Genomic DNA, 25459 nt, shown 5'->3' on the forward strand with positions numbered 1-25459 from the left:
TTCAGCGCAAAGAGGAGCGTGTTCCGGCGCAAACGTTCCCTGGTGATATTTTCCAGTTTTAGAAAGCAATTCTGCCACTGACCAGGAAAAAACAGTCTAAAGACAGTGGTGCGTTGCGCGTTAGTGATATGGTATTTTAAGGGCGCGTGCTTGGCCATAATGTAGCGTGTTAACGCGCATCCACTTTGATTCTCTAATATAAACAGACGCAGCAGTTTTCATTTTTGCAAATCATACATTATTACAAGGAAAAATATTAACACACGAGGGAAATCATTGTTGTGTCCGTGAAGATGTGAAAAAGATCTATCTAGATAAAATAAAAAAATCTAGATTACACATTTACCCAAATGATACGCCTGTTTAACCGAAGCTTTGTGTGGTTTCTCCCATCATCCCCAATGTCACTTCTCTGTGTTTTACGGCCCTGACGAGAACGTTGGTCTCCTCGGCTGTGAACCGCTCCTGACGTGCGCTGGCAAATCCGCCGTTATAATAGCAATCCGCCGTGGAACAAGCGCGCCGGCTCTTAAAGGGAATGTGAGATGTCGCTCTGATTGGTTTATTTCACGTTACGCCCAAACCACACCTATGAATAATGAAGATACTTCAGACCAACCCCTTTTAGATTTGCGTCGGGCGCAAGAGTAATTTATCCCGCCGGTATAATAGCAACAGCGCCGGGATCCGCCCACAAAGTTACTTGCGTTTCAGATCGTTACAATAGGGCCCACAATGTTCATTTGGGAACGCGACATGCGCCAACCATCTTCCCATACTTGTAATGAGAAGCGAAACAAAAGAGACACTTCAAGGGCTCCAGGCAGTTTTTTTTAGTCAAGGCTTGATGGTTTAACATTTGAGATGAAGAAATTAAGAGCCATTAATATTAGTATTATAATTTTACACTTGTACTATGAAATAAAATACGGTAATTATATTATTACTAGTGCTGGGCAAAGATTAATCGCATCCAAAATAAAAGTTTGTGTTTACATAATATATGTGTGTGTATTGTGTATAATTATTTTGTATATATAAATACACAGACATGCATGAATATATTTAAGAAAAAATTGTTATATATAATATAATGTATGTATAAAATATATATACAGTGTATATGCAAATATTTCTTAAATATATACATGTATATGTGTGTATTTATATATACAAAATAATTATACACAGTACACACACATATATTATGTAAACACAAACTTTTATTTTGGATGCGATTAATCTTTGCCCAAGTTTATTGTGTCCAAGTTTATTGTCATTGTTCTGTGGCATTGCTAGCTAGCTTCTGCAATATTTAAAGTATGCTGGATAAATGATTTGAAACTATTTTTGTGAAGATTTTAGTGTCCAATAACAGGGTGTTTGTTTCCTGTAGGTGAATTATTATAATGAGATGATGGGTTTGTGGGAGCCGCTGTTGGAGCCGCTGGACGATGAGGAAAAAGATGGCTTCAGACCATGGACTCTTTTACTGAAGGTTACCTTTCATTTCAGGCCTAATCTGTTATTAAAATCACTTTTCATGAGTTCTTATGATACATAATATTATCTCTACAGATGAAGAAGAAACCAGTAGCATATTCTGGGGTATCTGATGAGGTGGACGGCACTGTGCCTGATTATAAAACGGTCATCAGCTTCACGAGTAAAGACCAGCTTAACGTCACCCTTACCAAGTGTGGCCTTCACATGCTCAGCAATCTGGGAACGGTACGAGAACGAGATGATTCCAGTGATTTAGTTCACTTCAGAATTAAAGTTTCCTGATAGTTTGCTCTCCCCCACTTCATCTAAGATGTTCATGTCTGTCTTTCTTCAGTCGAAAAGAAATGAAGGTTTTTGAGGAAAACGTTCCAGGATGTTTCTCCATATAGTGACTTCAATGGGGTCCAACGGGCTGAAGGTCCAGATGTGAGTTTCAAAGTCTCGACACGATCCCAGCCGAGGAATAAGAGTCTTATCTAGACAAACCAGCGGACATTTTCTAATAAAAATAAACATTTATATACTTTTTAACCTCAAATGCTCATCTTGCACTAGCTGTGATGCGCCACACATTACGTAATCCCGTTGAAAGGTCACGCGTGTTCCGGTTAAAAAAATTTAGAGTAGGACGAAAAACATCTAATTTTCTCCTCCAACTTCAAAATCATCTGACATTATTATTTTATTTTTTGTAAGTGCTGTTTAAAAAGGCATATAAATGTTTATTTTTGTTATAAAATGGCCGCTGGTTTGTCTAGATAAGACTCTTATTCCTCGGCTGGGATCGTGTCGAGACTTTGAAGCTGCACTGAAACTCACATCTGGACCTTCAACCCGTTGGACCATTGAAGTCACTATATGGAGAAACATCCTGGAACGTTTTCCTCAAAAACCTTAATTTCTTTTCGACTGAAGAAAGAAAGACATGAACATCTTAGATGACATCTTAGAGGAATTTTAATTCTGAACTATTCTTGAAAAGAGGTTGAAAAGAGATGTCTTTCTGGTACAGATAAAATGCATGGATTTACAGATGAGTGGTTTCTTCTGTTTGGTTGTCCAGGCATTTGCAGAGGCTGCTAAACAGACCGCCGAGTGCTTCCAGACGGACCAGGCTCCGTTTGTGGTGAAGAATCACTTGGGTTTGGCGGTGTCGGTGCTGCACAGCGAAGTGTTTCGACCCGTCGGTAAAGAGTCAAAGAATCGTGAGGTGGAGCTCCAGGACGGAGAGAGCCTGAATATGCACTACACACTCAGCGCTGAGTCCAGTGATCAGTTCTCCGCCATGACCAGCCTCAGCGCCAAAAACTACATCCAGCCCAGTAAGACTGCGTTACAACCCGTGCCCTTTCTGAATACATCTCACGAAATCACTAGTACACTCTAAACAAATAAAGTTTTCCAAAGTTTTTTTTTTTGCAGCAATGCTATAGAAGAACCATTTTGGGTTCCACTAAGAACCTTTTAGTCAACAGTTCTAAAAATAAAAAAAAGTTCTTAGTGTAAAGAACGTTTAAATAATTTTAAAGGATCTTTTTTACAGTTGAAACATTCCATGGATGTTAAAGGTTCTAATAGAACCATCGATGCCATTTTTTTAAGATTGGATATAGGTATCAATTGTCACACTGTCAAGTGGCAAATAACTAAAAATAATTAAAACCACATTAATCTGTTGAAATTTCTGATATTTTTTTTTTTTTCTAAATTATAATTTGTCAAATAAATAATAAAAATAGTTTGTTTTTATTTATTTATTATTAAATATGTAATGAGCATCTTAAAGTCCCCCTGTAGTCAATAATTCTATCCCTTAAAACTCACCTTTGATCACCAAAATGACATATTTAAGTGTTTTTTCCTTGAAAAAAATTCCTTCATGCCTTAAAATAACTTGAATGTAACTCAACAGCTCAGAGATCGACTGGTTGACGATCACACGTTGATCTGATTGGTTAGGTAGTTTGTGACGTCAGAAACACCAGCGATTTCAAACCGTGTTTTTGAGACTGTCTTTGGTTCACTGCAGTTTTAAGCAGAAAATACTCAGCAATGCTGTCGACTTATGAACTTACACATGGATTGTCTTAAAGCATATTAAAAACACTGGAAAAAGCTTGATTTGTACCACAGGGGGACTTTTTTTTTATTGTTGCATTCTGCAAAATTTCTAGACAAAAACAATTGAATTCCTTTTTCTTTTTCCTCTTCTCCAGCTCCGGTTGGCCACACTACCGCAAGCGTGATCCCACTGATCAAAACGGGACGGGGCATGTACAGTGTCATGCACCGGGACTCGGGTGTCACTCGCTTCTTTGTCTGTCAGATTTACACTGTCGAGGGGAGCAAATATGTCAAGATCCGCTCTCCTTTCCAGGTTGGATGTTATTTCAAAAACACACATATTATTCTAGACACCCAGGGCTTGACATTAACACCCACGAACCCACCAAATGTGTGTGTATTTCAGCAGTGGCGTGTAACAGTCACTCCTAATAGCCCCTTTGGCGGGTTGAATTTAATAAATAAACGGTGCCCGTGATACAGAGTAATTACATAATTAAGTACTTAGTAGTAGATGTTGTAATAACATGTAACTACATGTACTTAACATGTAATTAAGTTATGGAACAGCCTGTACTTACACATTGTAATTACACACATGTAATAGGCAGCTACTGTTACACACATGTAACAAGCCGGGTCAGTTACATATGTGTTACCGACTTGGTACAATGTAACTATATAAGAAAGTACTTAGTACTACACAATGTAACAAATTACATAATATTACACAGGGATAAGCTACGTAAAATAAAGTGTATCAAGACTGTACTTAAGTGTACTTCAAAATAAAGTGTTACCGCCATTTATTTTTCATGTTTGCCTTTTCTTTTTTAATATTGGCAGTCTTGCCTCGAGATTGTAGTGAAAATGAAACGTCAAATCACCAATTGCATTTTTTTTTTTCAATTTGACAGGGATGATGCATTGCCAGTGAAAATTAAAATAAAATAATTTCATTTAATGTAATGGTTAATCTGGTTTTAGTTTTCATTTTTATCATTTAATTGATATATTTAAAATTGACAGAAAATGCCTTCCATAGTATTGTTCATGAGGTCATTGCTTTTTCTTGCTTTTTCTAGATTATCAATCACTTTTCGGTGCCGATCCGTGTTTATGAAGGATCTGAGTGTCTGGGCATCTCTCTGCCAACAGAAGAGTTCTGTGTGCCGCTCGGCTCGTACAGGTCAGTGTCAGATGTGACTCTTTAAAGCAGAGGTTTCCTGTGGGTCGCAGAGTAGCAAATGTTGAGCCACGTAAAGTCACTTGGCTGCAGCTAAATGTCTTTTTTAATGAAGGACACACACACACACACACACACACACACACAAACAGTTGAGTCTAGGGCTGCACGATAAACCAACATTACATGTATTTTCCGGACTATAAGTCGCGGAATTTATTTAGAAATTTATTTCACAAAATCCAAGACCATGAACAGACATTTAATCTGGAAAGGTTATTCAGCTGCACAACAGCACACAGAACAACAGGCTGAAGGTGTCCGGTGTGTTAGCGTAACACATTAACAGTTATTCAGCGATACAATCGCACACAGAACATATACCTGGGAGGCTGAATAGGCTAAATTAACATTAGCCAGCGAGTCCAACAAGTTCACCAAGCTCCCGATCTTTTTCCACAACACTGAACTCTTCATCCTTGGTGTCGCTTCTGAACAACTCCGCTAACTGTATGTGCATTATACAGCATTATGTCTGATCATGAACATGGTTACGCGAACCTATCATGTGCTTCGAAAGATCCAGAGCTGAAATTCAGATATGATAATGGGCATTTGGTTTCCGAAACGCTCTTTAAGCGTTCGACCAATCACAACACACTGGAGCATCTGACCAATCAGAGCAGAGCAACTCTCGGAAAGGAGGAGTTTAGAGAGACTGAATCCTTTATTGAACCATTTCAGACACTGTGAGAAAAGAGCTGATGCTGAAACGTAAATTATGAGAAAAGTAGTGTTTTTTTTGTCCTTGGATGCATGTAAACCTCTTTTAGGAGACAAAATTAGGAGCCTTTAAAATGGCACAATAGGGGCACTTTAAACCAATAAGCTTTCCGTTTTCCAATGTGTGTTGGTTGTTTTCAGAGCCGAACTGAGTCTGCAGCCTGTAACTGAAGGCCAGGATCAGTACGAGCGCTCCGATGGTTTCTCTTATAAGGAGGTGATTCAGAAGCCCGGAGAGTGTCTGGAGAAGAACTGCTATCATCATGAAGACCGCGCACAGATGCTGAAGGTCAACATGGTTCCTCTTCCAGACGCTGTGATGTCCCACAGCACCGAGGAGGAGTTTGACAAGCCCATCGTCCTGCACCTGTGGCCCACGGTTCTCCTCCGAAACCTTCTGCCGTACCCCATCACCTTCAAGCTGAAGGTACAAGAGCTCTTATAGTAGCGGTGCACTGAGACGGGTATGCTGTAGTTTGGCCTGGCACAGATATTATCTTTTATTGCAGATTCCCACTGTAACGGTTCCATGTAGTTTTTCTTGCCTATATTAGAGATTCAGGTGAAACTCAAAATTCGAATATGGTGCAAAAGTTCATTTATTTCAGTAATTCAACTTAAAAGGTGAAACTAATATATTATATAGACTCATTACATGCAAAGTGAGATATTTCAAGCCTTTATTTGTTATAATTTTGATGATTATGGCTTACAGCTTATGAAAACCTTTTCACAATATTTTGAATTTGGGCTTTTCATAAACTGTAAGCCATAATCATCAAAATTATAACAAATAAAGGCTTGAAATATCTCACTTTGAGTCAAATAATGAGTCTATATAATATATTAGTTTCAGCTTTTAAGTTGAATTACTGAAATAAATGAACTTTTGCACCATATTCACATTTTTCCAGTTTCACCTGTATTTTAATTTCTAGATCAGTTGATATTGGATAAAAATTGGCTGATATTGGATATTTTAATTGTGCATGCTAATTTTCCCTTTTTTAGCATTTATCAGGGGTGTGTGTGTGTGTGCACAAAAAAGTGGTTTTGGTCTATATAGCTAATTTTGCCCTTCATGACAGCTGTGAGGGGGTGAATTTTTTTTATAACTAATCCGTTTAAAATATATTAAGCCTTTCTGCATAAGTGTGGGCGTGGCCACTTGAGTGACAGGTGGATTGCAGGTGGTTAGCATCACGTCACCTTAGCTAATCCGCCTCTTTGCCCATTTCTTTGCCCAAAAATGCTCTTTAGAAACCTACGGGTGACGTCACGAACACTACGTCCTTATGTACAGTCTATGACTCTGAATCGCTGCATGTTTCAGAGTTAAGCACAACACTGTTCATTTTCAGTTTCGATTCACAAGTAAATGCTTCTCTGCCAGTTCTGTCTGTTTGAGTCGCTAATAATTTGTATTTGGGAACGCAACAAAGACTCTCTGAAATTAAAAAATATTACTTTCAGCCATGTAACAGGTATTAAATATATAGTAACATATTGTCGGCGCCGATAGCCTTGTGGTTAGCACGCCGACATATAGCGCAACTGCTCGACCCTAGTTCGATTCCCAGCTCGAGGTCCTTTGCCGATCCTGTTCCTCTCTCTCTCTCTACCCTAAGCTTTCCTGTCAAAATCTCTACTGTCCTATCCAATAAAGGCCAAAAACATTACATTTTTTTTATTAAAAAAAATATAATTTATAGTTACATATTGTGAAAAACGTTTGTTTTTGCAGGGCAATGGAGATTTCCCCTCTTCCCCACTTAAAGAGGGCCACTCCTCCCAGATCCACACCGCCATCATGGATTTCTCCTCTCTGGAGCTGAGGCTTCTGGGATACCTGCAGCAGGACTGGGAGTCCCATTACAGTCTCTGCAGCGACCATGAAGAGATCAGCTTCATCAAATTCCACTCGCTGGGATCAGAAGAGGAGCCGGATGCGAGGCCGGAGTTAGACATTGCTGTCCATGTTAAGAAGGAGGAGGGTCAGGTGGTGGTGGCCATTCACTCGCCGTACTGGATGGTGAATAAGACAGGCAGACTGTTGCAGTACAAGGCAGATGACCTCCATCGCAAACACCCGAAGGATTACGACATGCCCCTCCTCTTCTCCTTCAAGCCACGCAACTTCCTGCAGAACAAGGTTGGGAAGAATGTCAAGTGAACATTCTGCGGTTTTATTGATCAGTTATCTAACTTCTCATTCTGTCGTTTTCAGATTCGCTTGATGATTTCCGATAGTGAACTATCAGACGACTTCTCTATTGACACCGTCGGGAGTTATGGTGACGTCAAATGCAAAGGCAAACAGAAGGATTACATGGTGACCAGTCTTTCGTTGCAACCATCACTTTTTAATACATTACAATCAAAATTAAGTCAAAATTGACCTTATTTACTTTAATTTAATGTTCATTGTCTTACTATAGACAGTTTAATGGAGGAGATGGACCATTTTGTGAAAAATAAAAGGGAAAAATCACATTTAATATGCCAGCCACAGGAATGGAAACCCCACCTTTCGATTAAATCGGCGAATCACTTTTTTGATTGATTTTCAATTATTGATTTTGTTTAATTCTCAAAAATGTGCTCGTCCATTAACCCGGGAAAAAAGTGTATATACACACACACACACACACACACACACACACACACACACACACACACACACACACACACACACACATATTTATATATATGTATAAATATATGTGTGTGTGTATGTATGTATATATATATATATTGTGTATAAATATATGTATATAGACACACACACATATATTATATGTATATATATATGGAAAACTTTATGGACCATTTTATTTATTTATTTTTAAGGAAAAAAATCATACAAAATTGTTAACTTAAAATAAATCCTAATAAATTGTTTTGGAGATTGATGCAGTGTTGTTATTGTTAGCTTAAACTAATGAAAAAAATATTGTTAATATATATAAAGCTGAAATCTATTTAAAAATAAATTTTAAAAGGAAAAGCTTAAATGAAAATTAGATATGCTGCCTTGGCAACTAACTAAAATAAAATAAGTTGAAGTTTAAATAATAACAATACTTTTACTAAATCTGAAACAATAAATTAAAGCTAAATAGAAATATAAAATTTACATAAGCACGTAAAAAATAATAAAAATTAAAATAATTTTAATAATAATAATACAAATAATATTCAAATAAAAAAATTAATGAATAATATAATAGTATATAAATAATTCTAAAATAACACTGGATTGATCACCACTGTCACAATCTAATCAATTCCCAATGGATAGTCAAGTCTCATCCTACATATTTCCCCCATTGAATGTTGAATCTTTTTCTCTCAGAAATATGTCAGATTACAAAAATGAAAATGGATTTCAAATGCCACAGTGACTTAAGCTGAATGTTTGTTGAGTAATGTGTGTTGAGTAATGTGTGTTGTGATGGTAGGTGGGAGTGAAGATCGATGCATCCAGCTTCAGTTTGACACGGTTGGTGACGTTCCTGCCGTTCTACATGCTGGTGAACAGAACCAAGCATGTGATCCAGGTCTGTGAGGAGGGTCCCGAGCTCTGGCCTAAGGCGCTGCCCGGACAGGTCAGGGGACAAAGCTGCTTCTAACCAGAGAAATGCTCATAATTCTCGGAATTGTGATATACCAAAAATTATTTAGACATCAGATATAATTTCTGACTTTTTTTTTACTAGTGTGTGCAGGACACTTTAGTTCATTTATGTAAGTGAGGATAGCTAAATAAAGTAAACTGTGACATATTATACCCAATAATTCTTCATACAGTGACCACCAGTAAAACTTTGGGACCAAAAATGATTCAGACACTTTGACCTGACCATGTTTTGCTAAAGTGTTTTTTCTTTAATTGCTAATGTGACCTTTTTACACCACAGACTGAACAAAATGGAAACATTGCTTGGTGATTGGTTGAGCTTAATTGGTATTATCTAATTGACCGTTTGCAAAGACCCGCCCCACTTTAGTTACTGACTCTAGGTCCGACAGGCTACGCTCATGTTCTCACGCAGTGAAAAATACATCGCGGAGCAGAGAGGACACTGACAACACACTGTACAGGACAGACCAGGTTACTTTTGATATTAAACAGTCTCAACTTTCAAATTTGGTCCTTTTTTTAAAGAAATTTAAACAATAAATACCGTTTTGTGGCTCTTTAATGTGTCTGTCAGATCGCTGTAGACTCAGATAAAGCCGCTCGTGAACCGATCATCTCTTCCTTCTATAATTTATAGCATCAAATAAACATGAATGAACATCAGAAGGAATGTTGTTTTAACCGCGGAAAGGCGTCAGTACACTCCGCTTCTCAAGTTCAAATCCTCCCATGTTAATCTACTAACTCTCCTGACGAAGTATGATTGGTCAGATCACCTGTCAATCAAGCTCCCTGCGAAGGGTCAATTGTGTAGGTAAATTTAACAGCTGACAGATATTCAACATAATTCATCTGTGAGACAGTCTCACGGTACTGATCCACTTGTCCGACACGACTGTCGCGTGGTGTCGCGACGCCTCCCTACACTTGTACGTTGATGGGCGTTCCTCTAGTTTACCGCTATAAGCGTGGTTTTGAGCCAGCGGCCAGTCTAGAACAAAGGACCCGTGAGAGACTCCCCCCCCCCCCCCCCCCCCCCGTCTCCATGTGCTTGCTTCTATTGGATAGCCGCGTCGCGTTCAACAGAATTAATTTGCTTAAAGATGGGCATCGGCCAGCTTTTTGACGCGCGGCATTTTTTCAAATGAAGCGCCGCCTTCCCGGAATGCTTTGCGGGCGCGTCAAAGTCGCTTGACGTCACACATACGGTACTGATCCACTTGTCCGACACGAATGTCGTGTGGTGTCGCAACGCCTCCCCACATGTGAACGTTGATGGGCGTTCTTCTAGTTTACCGCTATGGGCGTGGTTTTGAGCCAGCGGCCAGTCAAAAACAAAGGACCCGCGAGAGACTTCCCTCCGTCTCCATGTGCATGCTTCTATTGGATAGACGCCTCGCGTTCAACGGAATTCATTTGCATAAAGATGGGCATCGGCCAGCTTTTTGACGCGCGGCATTTTTTCAAATGAAGCGCCACCTTCCCGGAATGCTTTGCGAGCGCGTCAAAGTCGCTTGACGTCACACATAGGAATAAAGTGAAGTGCGGCGCGACAGAAGTGTCGCACGGGCAAGTGGATCAGCGCCGTAACAGAAGGATGGACAAAACCAGTGAAATATCAACTGATTTGATAACTCTGAGTTCTTGTCACACTGTTTTGGACCATTTTCTAAACTATAGCGAATTAACTGTCTGTGATAATGTGAGAAATATTGAAGGTGTCTGAATAAATTTAGGTTTGACTATATATTTATATATATATAATATTTATCTGTCTGCTCCTTAGGCTGCCGCTTCATTCTGGCCAGAAAAAGACTCAAAGAAACTCACAGTGAAAGTGGAGGGCTGTCAATCATCTCCGCAAGCTTTTGACTTCCACCAACCAGAGAACTGCCTGTTGCTGCACCTGGACAAAACTGTGAGTTCGTGTTTCCCACACAGACTGAGAGACACAAACACACTCCCCCTCAACTCATCCCTCTCTTGTTCCCTCTCGGTTGTAGTTGGGTGGTATTATTGTGGACGTGAACCTGACAGAACATTCGGCTGTGATCCGCTTCTCTGATTACCACGATGGTGCCGCTCCATTCCTCCTCATCAACCACACTAAAGACGAGACGCTGCAGTTCCATCAGAGGTGAGAAACACACACTCATCATGTGCAAGATCCAAGCTCAACGTACTCCAGAGCTTAAAGACCCACTCCGATGAAAATCATGTTTTTCTAGGTGTTAACATGTTCTTGTGGCATTTTTCTGATGTTAGAGAACATATCTTGAGAAAAATAAGCTCTAAGTTGTATTTCTGAGTATTTCTACATTCAAATGACTGTGAATCAGTAGCAGATGCTAAAATGCCAGCTAAAATAGACTGGAGTTGTGACGTAGTAACTCCACTGGGCGGGGCTAGTTAGTTAAAAAAGTTAACTCTCTGTTAACTTAACTTCATCTGTGTTAAAGCGATGTAGATTATAATGTAATGTAATGCGTTTTACAGGGGCTTTTTTGAAGTTGTGTTTTGTGTTTAATTTTACTCAGCAGCAGGGTCAGATACACACACACAAGCCATTGCATGTCATTGTGAACAGAGCTCCGATAGTGGCGCTGAAATTGGAACACATACTGTAACACTAAGTCACTTTCACCGTCGAGTTTCGCCTGTCGCAGTCGTTTGTCCCCTCGTGTGTCAAGCCCATCACTCGTGAGAGAGTCAGTCAGTTTTTCAGATAGAGCGGTGACATTAGCATCATAATAATCCCAAAATTCCGAGCAATCCACTGATACTAAATATGTCCTTATTGATCACTGTGGGAGGGATGAAATATCGAGGCGAAGTCGAGCTGTTTTTTACCGCGACGTCTCGGAGTGAAATAATGTTCGGTGATCAGAGCTCTCAGCAACGGGGAGAGGGAGGGTCGTCTCCGTGCCAACGGCTCCGCCCACAACGCAGAGGCGAATTGCTAATGAGCTACTGCCGCTCTGCTGAAGCGAAGTCCCAGAAAACAGCACAGGTTTTGAGATTTTGGCTAAAAATGGCATAATCATAATTTAAAGACCACTGGGAATGTTTAAAAATAGCTCAAAATATGATCGGAGTGGGACTTTAAAGACAGCGTCTGGGACAACAATAAGGATTGTCTGATGGTCCTGGCTCAGTTGTTTTTGGCCCTGTTCGTCATGTACTACTGTATGTTTACAGGAACTCGAAAAATTTGAATATGGTGCAAAAGTTCATTTATTTCAGTAATTCAACTTAAAAGATGAAACTAATATATTATATAGACTCATTATATGCAAAGTGAGATATTTCAAGCCTTTATTTGTCATAATTTTGATGATTATGGCTTACAGCTTATGAAAACCCCAAATTCAAAATTAGAATATTGTGAAAAGGTTTTCAGTATATAGAATATATAGTTAAAAATGTAACTAAATTGACAAGTTTATTTAATACATGTTTTAAAATATACTTAAATATAACAATAAATAAAAAGAACATTTAAATTATATTTTTGTTTATATTTCTCCATTTGCAAAATGAGTTAAAAATGCCATTGAATAGACAGGATTAGTCAGTAGAACCTTCAACTGAATTTTAAAGTGTGTATTTCAGGTTAAATTTGTAATTATGATTAACACAAAATAGTTAGGGGAAATACAGGTTTAACAAGTTGATGTATTGTTTTGTATGTTTTTCGATACCTAAAGGCAGAATATAAGATGAAAAAGTTCGTTATTTTCAGTCCTCCCTTAAAACTGACCCTCCCCCCAAACGAATCGTTTGACATCATATGAGGGAGACGTCTCCCCAGCTCGCTGAGTTGTGTTGATAATTGTACGAGTGATAGAGCGAGAGAATTAGTGATTAGGACATTTATTTATTTAAGTTAGGTAGTTAGTATACGCAGGCGTATTTTCACGATGGTGAATTACTGCGTTTGTGCTGGGTGCAAAAACACCGTTAAAACCGGTCACAGAGTCCACTTTTTCCCAAAAAGCAGGTCTGTGTTCCGTGCCTGGGTCAACTTTGTTCGGACCAAACGCGCTGACTTCAGTGCTGCTTCGGTATCCAAGACTTCGGTCATGTGCAGCGCCCATTTCACTGAGAAGGACTACGCGGTTGAAGATCTCATGAGTTATAAAATGGGATTTAAAACCCGAGTGAGACTGGTAACGTTAGCTGATGCGGTGCCTACGGTGTATGCTACTGTAGTAGAAGCAGTCGATCGCGCCCCTCTCTCTCTCCAACACACACACACACACACACACACACACACACACACACACACACACACACACACACACACACACACACACACACACACACACACACACACACACAAACCAACATATTCCAGCATTGCAATCTTGACACCGCAGCCTGTTCATTATAGCCACGGAGCTTCAGAGCTAAGGCGGAGTTACAGATTACGTGTCTCTAAATAACCCGCGTATAACAGTAGTTCCGCATGAATTAATTTTCATTTTTAAATTTGAAATATGAGTTTTATTTATTTTTATACCGTGTATTCTCCGTGTATATTCATGCACCGAACCGTGACGCCCGTACCGTTTCGGTTCAATACGAAAATACATGTACCGTTCCACCTCTAAGTTATGCCTACACTCTAAAAAATGCTGGGTTGTTTCAACCCAATTTTGGGTAAAATATGGACAGACCCAAACATTGGGTTAAAAATGTAATGTAAAAATTTAACCCAACGGCTGGGTTTGTCCATATTTTACCCAAAATTGGGTTGAAACAACCCAGCATTTTTTAGAGTGTATACTTACCAGACACCTGACCAACTCTCCACTGGTTCTCTTCACACCAGATATTTATGTTTCTTCGATAGGAATTATTTACCTTTCTGGGTCCCACTTTATATTAAGTGGCTATGTACTTACATCGAAAAATAAGTACAATGTACTTATTGTGTTCATGTTTTATTGTAAAACACGTTTGCTGCTATTGCGGTGTGATACGGGTAAGGTTAGGGACAGGTGTGCTGGTATGGTTAAGTTTAAGGCTGGTATGGTTAAGTTTAAGGCTGGGTTAAGGTATAAGGGAAGAGTCAACAGTGTAATTACAAATGTAATTACATACATTAATTACAGCTGTAATTACATGCAGGTATTTAAAAAATATAAGTACAATGTAAAAACATGTACACAATAAGTCCATTGTATCAAATTATTAATTTCAATGTAAGTACATAGTACTTAAAGCCACTTAATATAAAGTGGGACCCATTTCTGTTTGGCTCCTCATCTGTCTCCCGCCTGGGAGGCTCAAAATTGTATGGCTGTGGGCCATCGTATAGGTTTGAGGGGGATTTTGCATCTCCTCAGACTCAAAACTCTCCATACTTGAATAGAACTTTGTTGGCACGTCTCCCTCATATGACGTCACAGCTCAGCTGTGTTTTAAAAATATGATCTTGACAGAAATGGCTATAAAGCTTATTGTAGGGCAGTTACAGTAATAATTTTAATGATAATTACATTTTCACTCAGACATCTAAACCTTATTTAATATATCTAAAAAAAAACTTTAAAACAAGTTTTTGTTTTTTTTTCCCGTTTTTTTCCTTCATTGTTTTTTCATACTTGTTATTGTCTTGTCTACTTTCCAGAGTTTGAATCTGTTGTTAATGCAGTGAAAATGAAACCCAAGCGCTCGTCCGCTGAAACTTTACGCTACAGTCTGTATGAGTTTTTTTAAATCGCTTTAATTGTCTGTTTTGTTTGGTTTTATGTTTCTTTCCCTTGTAGCACCAAGAAGCGGAAATGTTCTACTTGGGTTCAGAATGAGATACTGGATATCTCTTTATCACTGGGGGAAGAGACCGATTCCCTCTGGTACACACACACACATAAACACTCACACAGATAAAGTGATATTGGCTGAGACGCATGAAACTATTTCTCTTCCTTGCAATCTTACGCAGGATCTGGTGAAGGGAGATCCTTCACGACTCTGAAATTTATACTATTTTCTTCTCTAACTTATTTTCCTTCCACAGCTTTTAAGGTTGGAGTCTGAACTGAACCTTGCGCTCATCTTCTTTCTCTTCTGATGATTTTATTTTGTGGACAGGAAAAGGAAATTAGCCAACTTTCTTCCAGTTTCTGTGCTTACAGCTTCATCTCCGTTTGCTAACAACTGAACTGTATTGTGTCTTAGTGGAACATTTTCTGATGAGAAGTACAGAGCATGAATCATTTCCCCTTTTCTCTCTCTTTGGACACTTAATTATTGTGACTGGCTGCTGTTAAAGGGAAGTCGAACTGCCTGTGCTGTGTATGAAGTGTAAATCTCTGATATTTCTGTGGTTTCTATATGCTATAAACACCTGTGAGCTCCTGGCTGCTGTGGCTGCACCGCCAACTTTATCTCTCAAATGATAAAGTGTAACTTGTGAAAGTGTCTCACATTCATATAGTCTACACAAACTTAAACTCTGTTGCATAAAATAATCTTTTTTGTCTTTTATTTTATTTTTTCCAATACACACTACCGTTCAAAAGTTTGGGCTCTGTAATTTTTTATTTATTTATTAAGCAGTCTCTTCTGCTCATCAAAGCTGCATTTATTTTTATAAAAAATACAGTAAAAACTGTAATATTGTGAAATATTATCACCATTTAAAATAACTGTTTTCTATTTGAATATTTTTTTAAATGCAATTTATTCCAGTCATCAAAGCTGAATTTTCAGCATCATTACTCCAGTCTTCAGAGTCACATGATCCTTCAGAAATCATTATGATTTGATGTTGAAAACAGTTACAATATTTTTGTGGAAACCGTCATAATTTCTTTCAAATTATTAATGTAAAGTTTATTTGAATTCATAATCTTTTGTAACATTATAAATGTCTTAACTGACATGTTTATTATTATAAAAGTATGAATTTGCTATAAATAAATAAAAAGTACCCCAAACCTTTTGGCGGTTGTGTTTTTTCACATTTCACTTTGATTTTTGTTTTTATTGTTCTGTACAGAGTTTGTTAAACTTTGTTGTAATTTTTTTGTGTGATGTTTGGTCATGTGTAAGTCAGTCTGAACTAATGCTGTGACTCTGGCAGCTCTCAGACAGAAATGGATGAGCTGGGTCCAGGACAGGCCGTCTACTACACTTGGGCTGAACCCACCGGCTCAAGAATCCTGAGCTGGAAATGGGGAAAGTTCAAAGGAGAGCTGAAGAGTGAAGAGGTGAGAACTATAACAACTAGGGTTAATAATCCATTAGTTTTCCCCCATACTTTATGGACTTAATCTTGCACTTGATTGAAGACGTGAAGCTGAGTGTTCGTCTGGGTCTCTGTTTTCGTTTGTTTTATAGGACCAGTTGTTGGATGTGAGCAAGGAGGGAAAGTTTTTCGTCATCTCATTTTATGAAGGCCTCCAGCGTGTGGCACTCTTCACCACAGAGCGGCGTGTCTACAAGAAGATTCGCGAGAGCGAGAAAATTGAGCTGGCTGAACAAGAAATCAGCATCGCGTTACAGAACATGGGCATTTCACTGGTCAACAACACCACCAGCCAAGAAGTGGCTTTCATTGGCATTACCAGGTACTGCTGTGTCATGTTGGCACGAAAAACTGTTAATGTTCAGCTAAACTTGATGTTAAGCATGTTTAAGACCCTTTCAGACCAAGAACAATAACTATAAAGATAAATATAATCATAACTAGTGTCCACACCAACCCTTGTGGGGAAAAAAAATGCACTTAATTGTATTGAATTTGAACCTGTACTGTACTTCAAATTTTAAAAGTATATATTTTTAATATTATATAATATTTCTGAAATAAAAGGCCACTTAAGTGTACTGACTATATTTCTTACACTTAAATACACTATATTAAAAAGTGCAATCATTTGTAATAATGTCAAATTAAATGTTTTACTTTAAAGTGCATTTAAAAATGATATTTTAATAATCTTTTGCTGTGCTTGATTATAATTTTAACTGCAGTGATATTCATAATTACATTTGAAGTTAATATTTTAAATTGCAACTGCATTATTACAAATGTCATTTAAAAAACAAAAACATTACATACAATAATGTTTCAATATACATGGTATTAAAGTATATTTTAGTTAACTATAATTGCCTGTCAGGACATTCTGCAGTACAATTTAACCATTTCAAAGACAATTATGAAATGACATATAAAGAAGTACTTAAGTATGTCAAGAAAAAGCACTTTTAAGTTCAATTAATTAGATATAATATAAGTTTAAACTGTTACAGATTAATTTCATTTTAAATTAAGTGCCCAAAAACAATAATTCAGTTTGCTGTTAAGTATATTCTTTTAAATATATTATTTGTATATACACATATTCCTTTTAAAAGTTTTTCCCAAAGTGTATAATTTTTTTGTAAAGTAATACACAATACCAAGCAATTTTGTCTTTTGCCGCTTTAAATGCTCAAGCTCTTTAAAGTCAGGTGGATTCTGATTGGCTGTCAGTGTTTTATCAGCTCATCAAATGTTCATCAGCTTGAAATATTTGTTTGTTTGTTTGTTATAGTTGTGGTGTGGGCTCTGCTATTCTCATAGAATTAGAACGATTATTAAAACTTTATATTTGCTGTTATACTTATTGTCCTTAGTGTAAACAGCCCTTTAAAATTTTGTTGGTAAGAGAAAAATATATTTTGCTTATAAAAATGGATCAAGTTAACTTTATATGTGTGTGTTGGTCAGTTCTGATGTGGTGTGGGAAACCAAGCCTAAGAAGCGCAGCCGATGGAAGGTTTTGAGTGTTAAAGAGGCTGCGATGTTGGAGCAGCACTACAGAGATTATATGGAGAGCGGTCCAGTGGACAGCACCATCATTGACCTACAGAACGACTACCAGGTTAGTGCATAATCATATAGGAACCAATTTATAGCCCCACATGCAAGACGTCTTATTAACAGATGTCATCATTACAATTAACTGAGTGTTTTTGTTACTGTACCTGTAAGGCTTCTACAGTACATGCAAATTACCCCTGTTAAGATTGGATCCTTTTTTAGTGGTCGACCGATACATCACCATTGCTGATATTTATCGGCCACTATTTGGGATGTTTTAAATCAGGGTCAATGTTTTTTTTTTTACTATTTTTACTAAAATACTATAGTATATTAATGATTACATATATTTATTTAACAGACACTTTTATCCAAAGTGACTAACAAAGAGGAAAAAACATCTAAGCAATTTATCTAACAAAAGGGCAACAATAGACAAATTCAGAAGACAATATTATTCACTTTTTTTTTTTTTTTTTTTTTTTTTTAAGGTGAAGATAGTGTGTTAGTGTTAATGGGTCAAGTGTTCAGAAAAGAGATGTGTCTTTAGCCATGTTTACTTATTTTTTTTTCAAGAAACAGCTAAAGACACAGCTGGGAAAAGTCAAGTAAAGGTCTGCAATAGTGACTTGTGCCTTTTTGGGATGGCAACTCAATATGGCGTTCACCTGCATAATGCAAGCTTCTGGAGCGCACATATGTCTGAAGTAGTGAGTTTAGGTAGAGGGGTGCAGAGCATTGATTGTTCTGTAGGCAAATGTCAATACCTGAATTTATTATGAGCAGCAACTGGCAGCCAGTGCAATTTGATGAAGAGAGATTTCATGATGTATAAGGCAAATCTGCACTGTGGGGCAGTTGTAGAAATATGGTCCATGTAGCTCAACTGATCATCGATCATAACTCCAATATTTCAGGTTGTCCTGGAAAGTATGATTGTTGAAGAGCCTTGCTGAATGGTGAAGTTGTGATGAAGTGTTGTGTTCGCTGGAACAGCAACAGTTCTGTTTTAGCAAGGTTGAGTTGAAGGTGGTGGTCCTTCATCCAGAAAGAAATGTCTGTCTGGCAAGCTGAGATCCATGTAGCTACAATCAGATCATCCTGCTGGAATGAGAGGTAGAGTTGTGTCATCAGCATAGCAGTGATAAAAAAGCCATGTGCATGAATGGCCGATCCTAGTAAGGACATGTAGATCAAGAAGAGGAGTGGTCCCAGTACTGAGCCCTGAGGCACTCCGGTAATTAGTTGGTGAGACTTGAGCCCCTTTCACACAGCGTGTTGATCCCGGGAAATTGCCGTAAAATTGCTAGAGTGCCTTCTGTGTGAACGCAAACTCGTCTCGGGATTGATGCCGGGATGGGGACCTAGTAACATTGCCGGGATCAGTCCCAAAACGCACCCTCTGTGAACAAAAGCCAGGACCAATGCCGTAAAAGGGTATTTTGTTGCTCTTAGAAGAAAGTTTGAGTTCGTCATCAACAAAGAAAGAACAGAAAAATGTCTGCAAACTGGAATGAAGCAGAGACCAGGAGCTCCTGGTCGAGCCGAGCGTGTTTTCCCAAGATCGAAAGCGCAGATCATTAATAAACTTAATACGCTGCGTAAAAAAATCCACCAAGTGCACGACTTGCCTTTCTACAACACATCCTTACGTTACGTATCTTTACGGGATGTGTGTGAACGCACTCACAGATTCCGGAAAGTCACTGGCAGTTTGAATGAACCAAAATCAAATGATCCCGGGAAAAATCCAAGGACACATTATCCGTGTATTTACCGAAATCTCTGTGTGAAAGGGGGCTTTAGACAACTCACCCCTCCAAGAAACCTTGATAGACCTTCCTGAGAGGTAAGACTTGAACCAGTGGAGTGTATTGAGACACCCTTCGTGATGAGGGTTGACAGGAGAATCTGGTGGTTTACAGTGTCGAAAGGAGCAGACAGACTCTGCAGAATGAGTACAGATGTTTAGAAGTTGCAAAGAATCAAGAATTTGCTATCTAAAGTGTAAAGCAGTTTATTTTACAGATTAATTTGCTAATTATTTATTTCTAATGAAAATAAATAATTCATTTTGCTTTCAATTTTATAATACATGTGTTATTTACTATTTTTAAACTGAAGTGTTTATATAACGGCCATTATATCTACCATTGGCCAGCATCAGCACCCCCCTGCCAAGTTGCAAAATAACACAGACTGCAAGAAGGAGAGAAGTCATGCTTGTTTTAATTTATCTCTGGCTGTACCGTATGTCCATCAGGTGTTGTTTGCTGCAAATGGGTTGGACATGAGGATAATGCAGCCCTTTGATGCTCCTCTCAGGAGGAACTTCTTGCCAGCACTAAAGGTGGAGTACAGTGTCTCCGCCCGTCAGAAAACCTACCGGGTCCAGATCAACAGGATTCAGGTCTGTTCCACACCCAGTAAAATAATGGCATAGCTTAGGGCTGCGTTTCCCAAAGGCAACGTGAGCGAAGTTGATCGTAGAGAACATTGGTGTCAATGGTCTTAGGCGCACAATGCTTTTGGGAAACGCAGCTCATGGGTGCGTTTCCCAAAAGCACCGTTAGGCAACTATGGTCGCTAGTTCCGTCGTTATCAGCAGTTCAACGAGTCGGTGTTTCCCGAGACCATCGTTCCAACGAACATTCGCAAACAGCATCGCAGTTATGTGGTTGGAACGACAGATCTCAACCTGTGGTTAGAAGCAGAGTTTCTTGTTTGCATGACATGTGGACTTAATAAATCCTTATCTTGAGCCAAATTCAAAGCTGACATTCAGTACAATCTATATATTTTATTTAGAATACAATCAAATGTCATTTACGTATTTTAGTTTGTCAAGAGATTTAAAGCGTCGTTTTTGAAGAGTGTGCATGTGTAAACAAGCTCTAGAACGAAAGAACGAGCCTATGATTGAATCGGGAATTAAAGCAAAATTACTGAGAAAAATGATAAATGGTCCTCAGATGCCATGTCCGTAATTTATAGAAAAACATCTAGCATTAATCCGATCTCAAACAGATTCATTAAATTTAGTTATTACTCCACCACGTGCGTGACATCATTAACCAACGTAGTTGAACGAACATTTTTGCGACAATACGGTTTCGGGAAACAGTCGTGACTCGCCAGTTTATTTCTTCAACGATGCATCGTACTACGGTAGTTAAGCAGTGAGTTACGGCGTTGTACGGGAAACGCACCCCTGGTCATATATCTGACTTTTTCATATATAACCAACATATTCATATATTTATTATGGTCAGTGCACAAAATATGATAACGCCCCTGTTGACTGATCAGATCCAAAACCAGTTGGCTGGAGCCATATTCCCATTTGTGTTCTACCCCGTCAAACCACCCAAGTCGGTCAGCATGGACTCAGGTCAGTTCATCCACGCAAAATGATGTGAATTTTTATTTATTTAATTGTTTGTTTGTTTGTTTGTTTTGGGTCTAACAAATCTGGAATTATTACATATTATTTTTTACTAAAGAGCCGAAACCGCTGGCTGCCGTCAGCATCATCACCAGAGCAGCCGGACACTCAGACATCCTGCGCATCAAGTGCGTCTACAGTCTCGGTTTCATTCCTCTCACTATCTCTTGCTCTCAAACTAATGGCTAAACATGTTTAATTTTTGGCCCTACAGGTACTTTAAAGTGTTGATTCAGGAGATGGACCTGCGGATGGATCTCGGGTTCCTCTATGCCATTCTCGAGCTTCTCACTGCCGAACACGCCAGTGCTTTCACGTCTGAACAGGAGGTAATGCTGCCATTAAACCTCAGAAGTGATCGATATGAAGTACTCTGAATGGGCTGAACTCCATTAATGATTAGTGTCACACACATCACCGGAACAGCTTTCATCACGAGATATTTGATGCTTGCAATTTATGCCTAGTTCACACTACAGGATTTTAAGCCCGATTTGCAAATCGTTGAGCTCGCCGACAGGTCGGGGTGTTATCGCGTGCAAATCGCGGGGGATTAGTGGCCGATGAACGCTCGCCAATCTGTTAGTATGAAAGAGCCAACAACGCATCAAAGACGCTCGCAGACGCCTCGCAGACGCGTCGCCGAGCCCAGAAAAATATCTAGCATGCTAGATATCCGGAGCTGTCGCACGACTCAACCACATGTGATGTCATGAGCTACAGCCAATCAGAGCAAGGCATGGGTTGAGGTCACCGGGAAAATACACGTTTTTTTTATTTTTTCAGACTAAATCATCGCGCAAACAGTTTGCAGCACTAATTTCTGTCTGACGTCCATATTCAAACAAAGACTCGCGTGTTGTGTACTTGTGTTCTTCTTCGCTGGGTAGTGGCGCTCGTGCTGTATTGCGTCATTTCCGGTTCGTTTAATCGAGTGATTTTTCGTGACAAAACGTGGTTTGTAGACAAGATATAATCGTTGGATGACAGAGTTGTTGTCAACTCGTGTAGTGAGTTACCTCCTGTTGCGGATCAATCACGTTGTCGTGTGGTGTGAACAGCTCAACAACTTGAACACTCCTGATTTTTACAGAGAGCAAATCATGTAGTGTGAACCGCACAGTTCAGCCCGACGTTTAAAAATCCTGTAGTGTGAACTTGCCTTTATCCGACCAGTCTAACTTTATTTAAAGTTATATTAATGGTGCAGTTTTAATAATAACACCTCTATTGATGCTTTTCACTGAACAATATGAAGACCTGGGATGCAAAAGCCACTTCTGTCAAAAAATGAGATAATAATATTGAGTGAATGCTCTTCGCACATATAGGGCCCTATCTTGCACCCAGCGCAATTGACTTTGAACACCGACGCATGTATCATTCCTATTTTGCACCCGGGCACAGCGGACTTTTCCCTCCACAGACGCACGTCGGTAAATTAGGGAATGAACTTGCGCTCGCGGGGGCGGTTCAGCGCAAAGAGGAGTGTGTTCCGGCGCAAAACTGCCCTGGTGCTATTTTCCAGTTTTAGAAAGCAATTGCGCCATTGACCAGGATAAAAACAGTCTAAAGACAGTGGCGCGTTGCGCGTTAGTGATATGGTATTTTAAGGGCGCGTGCTTGGCCATAATGTAGTGTGTTAACGCGCATCCACTTTGATTCTCTAATAATTATAAACAGACGCAGCAGTTTTCATTTTTGCAAATCATACATTATTACAAGGAAAAATATTAACACACGAGGAAGGTTGTGTCCGTGAAGATGTGAAAAAGATCTATCTAGATAAAAAAAAAAAAATCTAGATTAGGCTACACATTTACCCAAATTATACGCTTGTTTAACCGAAGCTAATTTGAGTGAGTTTCTCCCATTATCCCCAGTGTCACTTCTCTGTGTTTTACGGCCCTGACGAGAACGTCGGCCTCCTCGGATGTGAACTGCTCCTGGCGTGCGCAGGCAAATCCGCCGTTATAATAGCAATCCGCCGTGGAACAAGCGCGTCTGCTCTTAAAGGGAATGTGAGAGGACGCTCTGATTGGTTTATTGCACGTTACGCCCAAACCACACCTATGAATAATGAAGCGACTTCAGACCAACCCCTTTTAGATTTGCGTCGGGCGCAAGAGTCGTTTATCCGCTGGGAAAATAGCAACAGCGCCCGGATCCGCCCACAAAGTTACTTGCGCTTTGCGCTTTGACACTTGCGTTTCAGATCGTTAAAATAGGGCCCATAGTATCATAGTACACTCATCGAATACTTTCACTTCAAACTTACTAAATCCCAGCCTCAGCCCATTCAGAAATGCTTTTCTTGGGTAGAAACCTATACATAGGAGCCTTATAAAATTTTTAATATTAAACACAAACTTTACACTGACTTTGAGGCTTTTGCATCTGAAGTCTTCATTTATGTTTATAATGAACTTTTCCCTCTACTTCACCCACACTTTCTCTGGTTATATATTTTTATATTACATACACTACCGTTCAAAAGTTTAAAAAAATTAAACATTACTTTTATTCTGCAAGGATGCATTAAATTGATCAAAATCGACAGAAAATACATTTATATGTTGCATAAGATTTCTATTTCAAAGAAATGCTGTTATTTTGAGCTTTCTATTTCTGTCAATGAATCCTGAATAAACGTGTATCATGAATTCCGCAAAAATATGAAGCAGCATAACTGTTTTCAACATTGATAATACTCAGAAATGTTTCTTGAGCAGCAAATCATCATTATAGAATGATTTCTGAAGGATCATGTGACACTGAAGACTGGAGTAATGATGCTGAAAATACAGTCAAATTTAGTACATCCATAAAATCAATTTAAATATAAAACAGTAATTGTAAATTGTAAAATGGTTTACAATAAATAAATGCAGCCTTCTTTCAACTTCTTTTAAAAACATAAAAAAAATCTTTCTGACCCCAAACTTTTGAGCGGTAGTGATTTGATGTCTTGTTGTGTGTTGTGGTGTTGTACTTTAGGTGGAGTTGTTTGAGAAGGACATCGAGTATCTGAAGACGGAGTTGAATCATGTCTCGGCCACAGACACGTCCCCCATCAGCCTGTACGAGTACTTCCACATCTCTCCCATAAAGGTCAGTTCCCAAAACCTATTGACATATTCACTGTGACCACACAGAAATATTAAAGGTTTAATATTTATTCATTGAAGGCCAGGGCTTGACATTAACAGCCGCCAACACAGCAAATGCGTGTGTATATCAGCACTTTAATGCAGTCACTCCTACCAGCCACTCTGGCAGGTTAAAATTGATATATAATAGGTAAAAAAATGTTTTAAAGTCTTTTAAAAAGGTTTCTGAAATAATAAACCAAGTGCAATGTAGTGTTGTCCATCCATCCATCCATCTTCTTCCGCTTATCCGGGGCCGGGTCGCGGGGGCAGCAGTCTAAGCAGAGACACCCAGACTTCCCTCTCCCTAGACACTTCCTCTAGCTCTTCTGGGGGGACACCGAGGCGTTCCCAGGCCAGCCGGGAGACATAGTCTCTCCAGCGTGTCCTAGGTCTTCCTCGGGGTCTCCTCCCGGTGTAACGTGCCCGGAACACCTTCCCAGGAAGGCGTTCAGGAGGCATCCGGAACAGATGCCCGAGCCACCTCAGCTGACCCCTCTCGATGTGGAGAAGCAGCGACTCTACTCTGAGCTCCTCCCGAGTGACCGAGCTCCTCACCCTATCTCGAAGGGATCGCCCAGCCACCCTGCGGAGAAAGCTCATTTCGGCCGCCTGTATCCGGGATCTTCTTCTTTCGGTCATGACCCAAAGCTCATGACCATAGGTGAGAGTAGGAATGTAGATTGACCGGTAAATCGAGAGCTTCGCCTTGCAGCTCAGCTCCTTCTGCATTACTGCAGCAGCTGCACCGATCCGTCTGTCAATCTCCCGTTCCATCCTTCCCTCACTCGTGAACAAAACCCCAAGATACTTGAACTCCTCCACTTGAGGCAGGAACTCTCCACCAACCTGAAGTGAGCAA

At 39.3% G+C, this 25459-nt stretch overlaps 1 protein-coding gene across 2 annotated transcripts in view; it reads left to right on the forward strand.

Annotated features, from left to right (window-relative positions):
• The window catches only part of vps13a (vacuolar protein sorting 13 homolog A), a 99433-nt gene that overhangs the window by 45495 nt on the left and 28479 nt on the right, over window positions 1-25459 (forward strand). Inside the window, exons 41-60 of one of the 2 annotated variants that reach the window (XM_079638352.1) lie at window positions 1397-1498; window positions 1579-1731; window positions 2570-2828; window positions 3723-3883; window positions 4656-4759; window positions 5681-5966; window positions 7284-7691; window positions 7767-7871; window positions 9001-9147; window positions 10969-11100; window positions 11186-11319; window positions 14957-15043; window positions 16276-16402; window positions 16533-16762; window positions 17911-18064; window positions 20267-20413; window positions 21313-21394; window positions 21507-21576; window positions 21663-21777; window positions 24446-24559. In XM_079638352.1, the coding sequence (XP_079494478.1) occupies window positions 1397-1498; window positions 1579-1731; window positions 2570-2828; window positions 3723-3883; window positions 4656-4759; window positions 5681-5966; window positions 7284-7691; window positions 7767-7871; window positions 9001-9147; window positions 10969-11100; window positions 11186-11319; window positions 14957-15043; window positions 16276-16402; window positions 16533-16762; window positions 17911-18064; window positions 20267-20413; window positions 21313-21394; window positions 21507-21576; window positions 21663-21777; window positions 24446-24559 (3117 nt within the window). The remainder of the gene's footprint in view (window positions 1-1396; window positions 1499-1578; window positions 1732-2569; window positions 2829-3722; window positions 3884-4655; window positions 4760-5680; window positions 5967-7283; window positions 7692-7766; window positions 7872-9000; window positions 9148-10968; window positions 11101-11185; window positions 11320-14956; window positions 15044-16275; window positions 16403-16532; window positions 16763-17910; window positions 18065-20266; window positions 20414-21312; window positions 21395-21506; window positions 21577-21662; window positions 21778-24445; window positions 24560-25459) is intronic. The other variant, XM_079638353.1, reaches the window with a different exon arrangement.

Source organism: Phoxinus phoxinus, assembly GCF_949152265.1.
Source record: "Phoxinus phoxinus genome assembly, chromosome: 15".
Taxonomy (NCBI): Eukaryota; Metazoa; Chordata; class Actinopteri; order Cypriniformes; family Leuciscidae; genus Phoxinus; species Phoxinus phoxinus.